The sequence below is a fragment of the Patella vulgata genome, chromosome 4 (genome assembly GCF_932274485.2).
Source record: "Patella vulgata chromosome 4, xgPatVulg1.2, whole genome shotgun sequence".
Lineage (NCBI taxonomy): Eukaryota > Metazoa > Mollusca > Gastropoda > Patellidae > Patella > Patella vulgata.
The window spans coordinates 78,782,140-78,795,067 of NC_065882.2; the positions used below are offsets into that span (position 1 = coordinate 78,782,140).

At 36.2% G+C, this 12,928-nt stretch overlaps 1 protein-coding gene across 1 annotated transcript in view; it reads left to right on the forward strand.

The window, feature by feature from the left end:
- Positions 1-2,677: 2,677 nt before the first annotated feature.
- LOC126819353 (angiopoietin-1 receptor) overlaps positions 2,678-12,928 on the forward strand; it is a 29,583-nt gene continuing 19,332 nt past the window's right edge. The window contains exons 1-4 of the mRNA XM_050547346.1: positions 2,678-3,027; positions 9,517-9,657; positions 12,007-12,147; positions 12,605-12,742. Of these exons, the coding sequence (XP_050403303.1) occupies positions 2,964-3,027; positions 9,517-9,657; positions 12,007-12,147; positions 12,605-12,742 (484 nt within the window). The 5' untranslated portion in view covers positions 2,678-2,963. The remainder of the gene's footprint in view (positions 3,028-9,516; positions 9,658-12,006; positions 12,148-12,604; positions 12,743-12,928) is intronic.

Sequence of the window (12,928 nt, forward strand, 5' to 3'; positions counted from 1 at the left end):
TAGTGAGAGTTTATTTTATTTTTAGTTAAATAAAGCAGTGCTGTGTTTTATTTAAAAGAGGTCTGATGATGAAAACGGCCTTCAAGTATTCATATACGTAGCGGAAATATCTTTGATTATGGTAACTGCACTGTCTCTAACCTGAAACATGTCACAAAGGAAAAACTTGATCTTAAAGTGAAAATTAAATAAAATTGGGTTTAACGTCCGACTGGGCTAATGAAGATGGGTCGACCTTAAAGACGAAACTAAATAGTCTGTAGAAGAATAGCTTCTATACATTATCAGGGATCTGTCAGTATACATGTGTGAGAGAGAAAAATGTGGTTTAACGTCCACTTGACACGAACTAGGTCATTTCGGGACTAACATGGTTTAATTTTATTTCAAAAATTCGCTTGCGCATAGGGGTCTTTAGCAGTTGGAGGAAACCGGAGCACCCGGGGAAAACCCACGGGGTTGGACAGGCGACCCTATTCCTTGTCACAGACAACCCGGGAATCAAAACCATGCCAGTTGACTCAATGACAGACCTTATGAAACAGTGCGCACGTGCTAACCATTCGGCCATCCAACCCCCCTCTGTATACATGTAGTTTAGTCAGGCCATGTGTTATTGAGGCTGTTGTTAATACCAAAAGATTTAAAGGTACACCACCATACGTTAAAATTAAAGTTTTTCTTTAAAAAAGAAAATGGATTTGTATTTAACTTCGTACCTTTCCTCATCAACCGGGATAACTTTATGCAATAATTCCAACTTCCAAGGATTCTTTTACGTGCACGCCAACGTATACCTGGTTTTTCGTAACCTTTACTTATTGCCCTCCCCCCTCCCCCTTCTTTGACCCGCGACAAGGGGAAACTTGACTGAAAAAAATAGATGTGGTACTATGTGGTTTGTTAATATTAGCGCTATACATACCGAACTATTCTGGCTTTCTGTTGAAAAGGAAGATTCGTTTAATACTATCAATTGCTTTAATGGCATTTAGTAATTGAACTGGAATAAACAGGTCACAGTTCTATGGAATGCAGTTACTGCTTATTACGGAGCTTCTATAGAATACAATTACTGCTTATTACGAAGCTTCTATAGAATACAATTACTGCTTATTACGAAGCTTCTATAGAATACAATTACTGCTTATTACGGAGCTTCTATAAGATAAAATTACTGCTTATTACGGAGCTTCTATAAGATACAATTACTGCTTATTACGGAGCTTCTATAAGATACAATTACTGCTTTACTGAACTTCTATAGAATACAATTACGGATTATTACGGAGCTCCCATGGAATGCGATTACTGCTTATTATTGAGATTCTATAGAATACAATTATTGCTTATTGCTGAGTTTAATTGTATTCCATAGAATTGTGATCGGTATATAGCTAATTCTATATGTCGAACCGAACTAACCACCTTTCAATGTATTTAATGAATGAATTATCAACGAATACATCCAAGGAACAGAACTCACCACCTTTCAATGTATTTAAAGAATGGAATATCAACGTCCTACTTTTCTGCACCAACCGGGATAATGAAGACGGTCATACGCCATACTGTGTGCTATGGGAGCAATTTTGCCCTGGCAGCAACTGAATTCCAACTGTAAAGGATTATTTTACGAGCACGTCAACGTGCACACGGGAACTAGGTCAGGCCCTCCGTCAGGAACCACTGATAATGGGACACCAAGTCGGAATATCCCGATGAACTTTCTCGGCCAATGTTTTCCTCCGACTGGGCTAATGAAGACGGGAAGCGGCACTATAATGGCCTACTCTTATATCGAATTCCAACTGTCACGGGACCTTTTACGTGCACGCCAATATACACGGGACCTCGGTTTTTCGTACCATCCGAACGACTAGTTAACTGTCCAGGCTAGTGAGCCAGCGTAACCCACCTAGCCACGGTGGCTCCGTCCTAGTATAAGCTAGCGTCTTTCGCACTGAGCCACGGTGGCTCACACCATCTTTCAAACAGAAACGTGTAAAAACTTTGACGTAGCGAGTTAAACACCTGCATTATTAGGCTACAACTAGACTCCAGTTGCAAAAATAACAAAATGAAAAGTCATTATTTCCATATGTAGAAATATCATTTAGAAACAGAATAGAGCCGTTTCAGATTTAATTTGAATTAAAGGATTAAACAAAAAAATATTATGTAAACAAATTCTAAAAGCTAATACAGATTTTAAAGAAATGAAAATACAGTATAAAAGTGTTTCCATGTTTCTGACGACTAATGAAACATGAGGATATTGTGTTTTAAATGATCTTTCTTCCCACTCAAGATCTTTACTGCAGTTAAAAGCGCGGTCTACAGCAGTGGCACGAAACCATACATCACTGGAACTTGATGAACTGGGGAAACAGTTTCATTATTTGCACATCATGACACGAGCTTACCAGTTTCTACAAGGGGGTGCATTGTGAGAAACGACTGTAGCAATTCACAGCGCATGAGCCAGAACCCTATCAGCAGCGACAAAACAAACCGTTTATTCTCAGCATTCTCGGGGATTCTTTTTTTTCAAATAAAAATGAAATAAATAGTACGTTCTTTGTTGATGATTTTTTTTTTGGAGTAGCGCAAAGTGAGTCAGTTAACTTCACAAGTTTTAGCAAACGTTTGCGTTCACTATTTTTTGTGACACAAACATGATTGGGGGGTTTTAAGTTACAGGAAAACCTCCTTTAGTTTTCTTTCTTCAACTGTATGAGATTTGGACGTCGTGAAAAGACGTCGACTATAGCTGGAGTTCAAGTACAGATATGTGTAGTCGCTATTTTAGCCATTTTAATGAGAGTGCACAGGAAATAAAAGAAGTGGCTTAAATCGCAGCGTGACAGATTCATTCTCACTGTTGGATACATTGCAGAAGAAAATTTCATCTTTTTGAACAGTATAAACAGTAGAAGACGGAGAAAATACGAAGTATCAAAATGACAGTCTTGTTTCTGTGGTTCCAGTTTGTTTTTATACAGTTTTATCTTGTCAACAGCGAGGGTATGCCCTTTTCTTATATTTATATCTTAATTTAAAAATATTTATGTTTGTTTTCTTATATTTATTTTAATCAAACAATAGAATATTGTAGCATGTCGCCAGATCATCTATACCCCAGTAGTTGATATATTCACATCTTATTTTACTGTAAAACCATATTACGATTTAATTAAGGGGCGCATGGCTTTATTTTTTGAAACCATATATGGTTCTAACAGCACATATTAATGTATAATGAGTGTAGTTCTTTTTTTTTAAAAAATTGTAATTTCTAATCAATTATGTTCGGTGAAATACGGGAACAGTCCAAACTGAACGACAGTCGTTTACGCCTGCTTCGTCCGTTCTAAATGTTTTTTTTATTATTATTATTATTCTATCATTTCTGAATCAGCCATTATTATATTTACTGTCGCATAGTATTTTTTCTTTCTTCATTGATTTTGCGCCATAAACGATACGGTACACGACTCGTGTACCGTATTTTAAAACGTTCACTGTGTCTTAAATATTGGATATTACCACATTTTCACGGCAATATAACAACATCAAAGTGGATTGAAATGGACAAATATTGAATTCTAATTTGTGTTTTTAATTTCGACTGTTATGATGGTAGAGACTTAGCTCCTTTAAACAAATCACAGAATAACTGTTAAGTTCAGAATCTGTCTTCTAAGAAAATGTTTCAAGAATTGTTAATATTGTAACGAATATAAAATACAGCTCCTAAAAGATCATATGGGGCAATCATGGGCCTAAATCCAATAGCGGAATGGGAAAAATCGAAAGAATTTTCATAAAGTTGTTCGTTTTTCTTTAGCTAAGAGTACATTCAATGGACTACATATATCAATTTAATATGTAAATCCACAGGTTTAAATCGGGGAGTTCTTGTTGTTAGGAGGGGCTGGCGGTTGCTGGTAAGATTAAATGTGCCTGGCTATATCGAACTTCGATCCTTTTCTCAATCTGTGAATAAGCGCACTGACTTGATGGATTTGAATAGATTTTCTTAAGTACGATTACGTTTACTTACCTCCTTATTTAATTTCGATCAATTTATTATCATTGTGTATTTATTAGCCATGGGGGGGGGGGGGCGAATGGTTAGCACGTGCACGCTGTATCATACGGTCTGCCATTGAGTCAACTGGCGTGGTTTCGATTCCCAGGTTGTACGTGACAAGGAGTAGGGTCGCCTTCCAACCTCGTGGGTTTTCTGTGGATTCTCCAGTTTCCTTCCACTGCTAAAGACCCCTACGCGCTAGCGAATTATTGAAATAAAATTGAACCATGTGTTAGTCCCGAAATTACCTAGTTTGTGTCGGGTGGACGTTAAACCCATTTCATCTGTCGTGTAACAGACTGGTTTGGTTAAAATTGATACTGGATTAAAATGGACTTTTTATATTCAGAACATTTCAAAGGGTAATAGTTTTTCAAATAAACCTTCTGAAAATCACCAGGCTGGCAAAGGAGATGTTATCACAAATATACTCATATATTTTTACTTTTCGGATTGAGTTGGGGTGTTAATTAATAATTAGACGTAATAAAATACGTTCAAGAAGGGAACCCTGGGGTAAACCAATAAAATATTCTCCATAGTCCACATTCGTGGTTCGTTAACATATATGACTTATCAATTCGCCCAAATATTAACACTTAATCGAGAAATCTGTATTCCGTTTAATGCAGAATATCGCACGAATTTTAACATCAGTGCAGAATATCACACGATTTCCAACATTACGACACCCATTAAACATATTTTTTGTATTTCTTATCTGAAACACGAACAATTAAGACTTTGTATTCAACGTGAAAGATGCCATTGAAAGGTAAATACTGCAGGAGATACACGGTTTTAACCTTAGTTAATCTAAAAGACGAGCAGTTGGCCCTTCCCTCCCAGATAACACCATTATTATCTGGTCGCTATAACAGGACCAATTTCTTACCTACGGACATATAATCTGTGTTTCGAGCATGTGTTTAGTGCACTTCTGATTGATTCACTTTGTTAGATCCCTCGTTTATCACTAATCAAGTTGTCTGTGTTAATGGTGATAAGAGAAATTGTTTTTTTACCAGAGAGCTGTTGTTTGTATTTATATGCACAAAAGAAATATCGGCATATATTATCTTTGTAACGATAGCTGAAGAATTTACTAGGTTTTAAGTCTGTCGGCTGTTTTCTTTCTCCGGGGTTAATTTCAAAGAAAATGATTTGTTGAAGCAACACCTGAGCTTTGCCATTTTATTCGTTCTGTAGTAAAATATATTGCATGGTTCACTATTGCCGTTAGAAACGTCCTACTGTTCTGGTCCGACTGGGATAATGAAGACGGGCAATGAAATGAAATAGGGTTTAACGCCCTACTGGGCTAATGAAGATGGGCATACGCCATACAGTGGCTATGAGGGAAATTTTGCTCGGGCAGCGGCACTATGGCCTAATCTTATATCGAATTCCAACTGTCATGGGATTTGTACGCGCATGACAATGTATAGACGGGACCTCGTTTTTTTTATCCCATCCGAACGACTAGACAGCTCTCCTTGTCAGACTCTCCGTCTTGCACCACTGATAAGGGAAAACCACGTCGCTAGAGTAGATTTGGTTTTCTTTAAATAAATAGGAATAACGCTAAAACCCCTAAATAAAAACAAATTACGAGGGATTGCCAAGGGATCTTTTACGTGCACACAAGTGTGTACACAGAGCCTCAGTTTTTCGTCCAATTCGAACAGCTGTCTTTGTCCGACCCTCAGTCCTGTACCACGCCGGAAAATAACGATGAACCTTTTTCGGCCAACACCGGGATCGAACCTTGGACCTCCAGGCTAGCGAACCATCATCTTACTCACTTAACCACCATGGCTCCCGACAAACAATAAAACAACAGTCACAAATATATTAGTTATTAAAATGTAGTTGGTGCACTACAAATGCCAAAAGATAATATCTCAATTCTATACCCTACTTTTCATTAGCGGGTTATATCACATACATTGTACCAAGAAGTGGTCAGCCTTTTTATGGGCAGAAAATTGACCCACTGCTCCACTAAAGTAATAAAAAAAATATCGCTTTCATATCCTGTTGACGTCAGTGAAACTCATCGATTAAGAAATTAATTTAATTAGTAAATGAATCATAGCGAACAATGACATCACGTCAACAGCACCAAACCCGTTCAATAGAAGGAAATGAATGAAAGAAATTGACTAATTAAAATGAAACTGTTTTTCCGTTTAAAGTGTTTTTAGAGAGTGCGGCATCCTTTAGCTTCTTTGCTTCTCACATGTCGATTAGGTACAAATACATATTTTTCACGTAGTTGTTAAAAACAAAAAATATCTGAACATTAACACGTGTATTTTTGTGTGAAAGAAAAAAATCATTTTTCATTTGTAATATTTCATTTTTAAATTGTGTTACTTATTTCATCTGCTGAAATAGACGGTTGGTCTTTTTGTTAAAAATTTAACTAAATTTCGGGGATAACATATATAGTGTATTTGTTTCATCTAAAGAAATGTTTCGTAAATTGTTTATAAATTGGTTATAAACGAATGGCCGCGAGGAAGAGGCCTAGAGTGAAAACAAATTATTTAAATTTCCTGAGATAACATACCTAATGCATTTGATTCAACTAGAGCAGACACCATAGGGATTTATGAATGATGTTTTGAAGTCCGTGCAAACAGAAACCCATGTACAATTAGGTACGGGGGGGCGGGGGGGGGGGGGGTGGATGGCTGAATGGTTAGCGTGAGCGCGCTGTATCATAAAGTCTGTCATTGAGTCGACTGGTGTGGTTTCGAATCCCCGGTTGTACGTGTCAAGGAGTAGGGTCGCCTGTCCAACCTCGTGGGTTTTCTCCGGGTCCTCCGGTTTCCTCCCACTGCTAAAAACCCCTACGCGCAAACGAATTATTGAAATAAAATTAAACCATATGTTAGTCCCGAAATGACCTAGTTTGTGTTGAGTGGACGTTAAACCCCACTTCTCTCTCTCTCTCTCTCTCTCTCTCTCTCTCTCTCTCTCTCTCACACACACACCCCCCCACACACACACACAATTAGGTACGCAATTGTTGGTATTCGGGCCGTGAATTTTAGTAGCTGACATCAGTCAAATTAAGAACAAGTATGATCGTACTATGGACCAGGAACTGATGATATTCCAACATAGAGTTCACCAAATCCATGCAAAATTTGTCAACGAACAATCATGTCAATTTTCATGTCGATCGGACTTGAATTGACGGAGCCTTAGGCTTTTGTGAAGAGCGTCACCCCCAAGAAGAAGAACAAGATAAGTAGCAAAAATGAAATGAAATGGAGTTTAACGTCCTAAGATAAGTAGCGGTTAGCGACCAGTTCCTGGTCCCAAAAAATTCTGATCATCTTGTTATGGGATAATGTGCCACGTTTTTGATTTGGGCCTGTTTCACGAAATTTTAACTAAGATAAAATCCAAATTTTAGTAATTTGATTGGATAATATTAGATTGATTTTAGTGCTTAGTCAATCAAATTTGAAGTATATACTAAAATTGGATTTTATCTTTAGTTAAAATTTCGAGAAACAGGGCCCTGAATGGCTATTAAAAAGATGACGCGATGGTAGTAAAGTTCGGAACTACTGTAGATGAAGGACAGATTCATCAAAACCGTGTACAAAAATATTACACATCTAAATATGGAAAAAACTTCTTCCTTATATTCTAGTTTACAAATTTCGTCTTGAAATAAGAAGCCAAAAATAGCATTTTGTACATTCATTCCCAGATATATATGACACAGTTAGCTTATGGAGACATTCTATCTGGGCAGAACTTTTAGAACACGACACCAACTGAATTCTGAAAATAATTGTAAACCTATACATTGTCGTATTGATAAATGAAAACCTATTATTATTTCCGACAAGAAAATAGCTCGAATTCCATATGTATTTTCTTTTTATTATTAGAAGCAACCCCCGATAATGTCATCACATATCATGCACGAACTTTTTGTTACATATTTAGGTAGCTATTTTAATCCATACCGCCTAGTTTATATAATTCAATAAATGTGTCGCAGTGAGGTATGTGCCATATTGCAGATAGGGCCCGTGCACTGGGCTCCATTTGAAAGAGGCGCAACTTAGATTAAGACCATTGCATCAGTGAAATAAAGGATGGTGCAATTGTATTTTTCAATTGTATTTTTGAACTGATTTTATGGTAAAGTTATCTTTAACAAAATGGATGTCAGATGTTTAGTTCAAATGCTTGCACAGGCGCTATTTTCTGCCGATACGCCACTGATGGTGTCATCTCTGATTTGTCACGATGCTTATCACAAAAAGTACCTTGATCATCTTTGTGAATTGTCAAGGCAGATGCCACGCATTTTAATGTTTGATGTACATGTACTTATAATTATTAAACATACATTATGCAAGAGCTAAATCTTCCTATTGCATGTCTTTCTTTAGGCCTGAAATGTTATATTAACTATTAATTAGACATTTATTAACATGAAAAAACCATAATCACCTGTCGATGCCATATTATCTGTGCGATTTACAATGGATTTGAATCCGATCTGCTGTTCAAGGTCCATTGATGATTAAACGCATAAATGGATGATCTAGACTTTGTTAGTGACATCGCTTACAATGACAATCGGGGCTACAAAGATTTTAGAATAAGGTTTTCTCGGCTTAAGGTGAAGCAATTTGACTAAATTTTCAGCATATTCCCATTACAGCATCTAGTTTTTAATTATTTTAATGAGAACTACCAGCTCTTTATCTTATCTCCCATTATGTATCTTTAATCTCTTAAGGTTTATGATTGCTGTTATGTAATATTTTGTTAATTTTAAAAATTGTGTTTAATGACGTGTCCAAGGACTATAGGATATGGGTTCTGGCTGATAATAAGTTGGAGCAGATTTTCAGTAAATTGTCCACCAATCTGATTAAAATACAGATCCATACTTCGTTTCGTTTTTTTTATACTTTCGATGGCCTACACTACATGAAGATCTTACTAGTGGATTACCCAAAGTTCCGTGCAAAACACGCCTAAAGCTCGCCGTAACAGACCGTTTCATTGGCTTATCCCTGACACCATTCAGAACACGAGTTTAATAACAACTCTTCCAGATCCAAGTGTAGTAACGACAAGTAAAACGAAATTTTGAACTATAAAAACGAAACGAAATAGGATCTGTGTTTTAACCAGATTGATTGTCCACTTGACACATTGACGCATACTAGGTCATGTTAGGACTAACATATGGTTAGGGATCATCGAAGGACCCGGGGAATACCCATGGGTATGGACAGGCGATCCTTCCCCTTTTTACATATCACGCTATTTGACTCAATAATAGACCTTATAATCTAAAGTGAATGCATTTAAGGTAATGGTTGTGATGTTGGGTTTTATGGACCCTACGATCTAAAGTGCGTGTATTTCAGATAATGGTTGTGATGTTGGGTTTTATGGACCACACTGTTCTTACAAGTGTAGTGAAGGTTGTCTACATACATGTGATCCTAATAATGGCGTCTGTGAAGGCGGTTGTAAAAATGGCTGGGTGGGATTACAGTGTGATAGAAGTAAGTCTTTTATTCTATTAAAGATGAAAAAAATATAAATGTTTTCAATAAATGGAAAGATGAAAGAAAATTTGGAAATTTAAGAAGTTAAAAAAAGAAAATATTTTTTAACATTTGGAAATGTGAGATGTGAATAATGCCAGTGTTTTAAATAATTAAAAGTTAAAGACGTAAAATAAAATGCAAGTTTTTTTTAATAATTTTATTTATCAAAGACAATATCAAATTTCAAATAAATATTTTTATTCCCAGTTTAACTATTATAACATAATTAAACGTTTATCATATTAATGCTGATTTTCTTATCTTCGGTGATGGGGGTGGAGGTGGCTTTTACATAACAAGGAGTAGGGTTGCTTGCCCGCCCCCCCCCCCACCACACACACACACACTGCTAAAAACCCATACGCGCAAGCAAATTGTTGATATATAAAAATTGAACCTTTTTTTAGTCCCGAAATGACCTAGTTTGTGTTGATTTGCCTCTAAATCTCATCTCTCTCTCATAGTATTTTGTACTATTAGGTTATTATATTGTGGTCTATTGCTACATGACGGATACTTATGATGATTGGTGACTCCAACACGAGACATGCACACTAAGATTATTTATGGCATATTATACAGCTGTTGTGAATTATTTAATTAAGATGGAAGAGGGGAATGTTATAATGACCAATGATACCACGACTCAAACACGACAAACATACACAATTGGCGTAATTGGTTGAAGCCTTTCCTCTTCACAATGTAATAGAAATCTTGAAACAAAGGAAGCTCTATATCTTAGTATAAAAAACCTAAACGTCATATCTACGTGGATTTCCGTCCGTGGAAAAGTAGTAAAAGATGTAGTTTACTTAATGGCCGTTTAAACTTTACATTGGCTTCTATGAATTTCGTGTGTATCCTGGACAGATATTGTAATAATAATTATGATATCTTGTCGTACAACCTACCACCAAACAAACACTTCAGTTGATAATAAATAACATTTTGTAACAACATTACACGGTAAATGTACTCTTAATTTGCCACTTTACAGCGTTTTGTAACATTGTAACAACATTACACGATAAATATACACTTAATTTGCTACTTTATAGCATTTTATAACAACATTACACGGTAAATGTACACTTAAATTGATCAGTGACAGCATTTTGTAACAACATTACACGGTATATATACACTTAAATTGCAAATTTATAGCATTTTGTACAAATACTATAGAACTTTAGTAAAGGTTTCTACCAAATTGGGGTACTCTATCAGGACACGTGACTAAAACACGATAAATAAATATACGTTTAAATCTATTATTTATTGAGTGAGAAATATCTATAAAATTCTACTATTTTGGTGTAGTTGTCATTTACCATTTAAAAATGAAATGAAATGAAATGGGGTTTAACGTCCTACTGTTCTGCTCCTAAAATGGGCTAATGAAGACGGGCATACGCCATACAGTGTGCTATGAGGGAAATTTTGCCCGGGCAGCGGCACTATCGCCTACTCTTATATCGAATTCCAACTGCCAATGGGCCTTTTACGTGCATTCCAATGTATACACGGGACCTCGGTTTTTTCGTCTCATCCGAAGGACTAGACAGCTGTCCTTGTCAGGCCCTCCGTCCTGCATCACTGACAAGGGGGAACCACGCCGGAAAATCTGGATGAACTTTCTCGGCCAATGCAGGGATCGAACAAACTATAATGATTAGTAACCCCAATGACAAATACATGTATTGGTCCACACGTAAAGCATGTAAAGATGCATTATGTAAGAGCTAAATCTGCCTCTTGCAGATCTTTCGTTTGGCGTCAACAATTATTATATCAATCATTAATTAGACATTTAGTCACATGTCTAACCCATAATCAAGTCTATAGATTATCGGATTGATGTGATTTTCAACGGATTTAAACACGTTTACCAGTTAATAATTTGATTAAGGAGTGGATAATCGAGACTTTGTTCATTATCGTAACGACTTTAGCAATGACAATCGAGACTACGCTCTTTTTCAAACGGTCTCATCTTCGCCCAGAATAAAGTAAATTTTCAATATATTCCCATTTCAATATTTGTTTTTTGAACTATTATAGCGAGAACTGCCAGCGCTTTATCTAAATCTTGTATAATGCATCTTTTAAAAAATATCATTTTGTACATCTACACAGGGTGTCTAAAGTTTAGATATGGCGCTAATTGTGTTAGATCTTGTGTGTTATACATGTAGATTGTCTAAAGTATTTATATGGAGCTAATTGTGTTAGATCTTGTGTATTACAGATTGTGTAAAGTATTGATATGGGGCTAATTGTGTTAGATTTTGTGTATTACAGATTGTGTAAAGTTTAGATATGGTGCTAATTGTGTTAGATCTTGTGGATCTTGTGCTAATGATAAACCGTGTGATCCTATAACCGGAGATTGTCCAATCGGTGGATGTGTACCAGGATGGATTGGAGATAAATGTGATCAAGGTAAATGTTTCTGTTTATGATATCAAAAACCGTTGTGGTTTTTTTTTTTCAAATTATTATTTGTTGTTCTTTGTTCATCCAAGCTTAGAGTCTTCACAAAGAGTCATGTATTGAGTGACCATCTCCATCTTGGCTTCGTTCAGTGGAATATGAGCGATCCCTAAGATGCTCCAGAAGAAGCGATGTACCAGGCGATCTTCTTCATCATGACTAGGTTCAATAGACTTTGAGGGATGCTCTATTGGATCTACTCTTTTATGAAGTCTCGCTATATTCTGCAGAATTTGGGTATTTCTACTTTACTCATCTTCAGAACTTATATGAGTTTCTGTGGACGTTGACTGAACTTGACTGCAGTTCTATAGACAATGATGGTCAGATGAGCCCGTGGACTGTACTGTATTTTTCTAACTATTTCTCTGTGACTTTGATTAATAAATAAGACTTATGTTTTCAGTTTGTGAACCGTTTACCTATGGTGCCAACTGTAACATGGAATGTGGTAAATGTAGGTTGAAGATGGACTGTAATAAAATGTCGGGTGAATGCAGTGGTGGATGTGAGCCTGGTTATAAAGGAAAGACCTGTAGTGAAAGTAAGAAATACAAATTTTAACCATTAAAACATTATACACGTGTTCGGATTTGCGAAAGTGGAAGTAAAAAATAAGAATCTTAACTTTTAAAACACCTTAATAAAAATGCATATTTCCAATTATATGAAACTTCGAGCTTTCCGTTATACAAAGTGATAGTAAGAAATTAGAATTTTAACTTTAAAA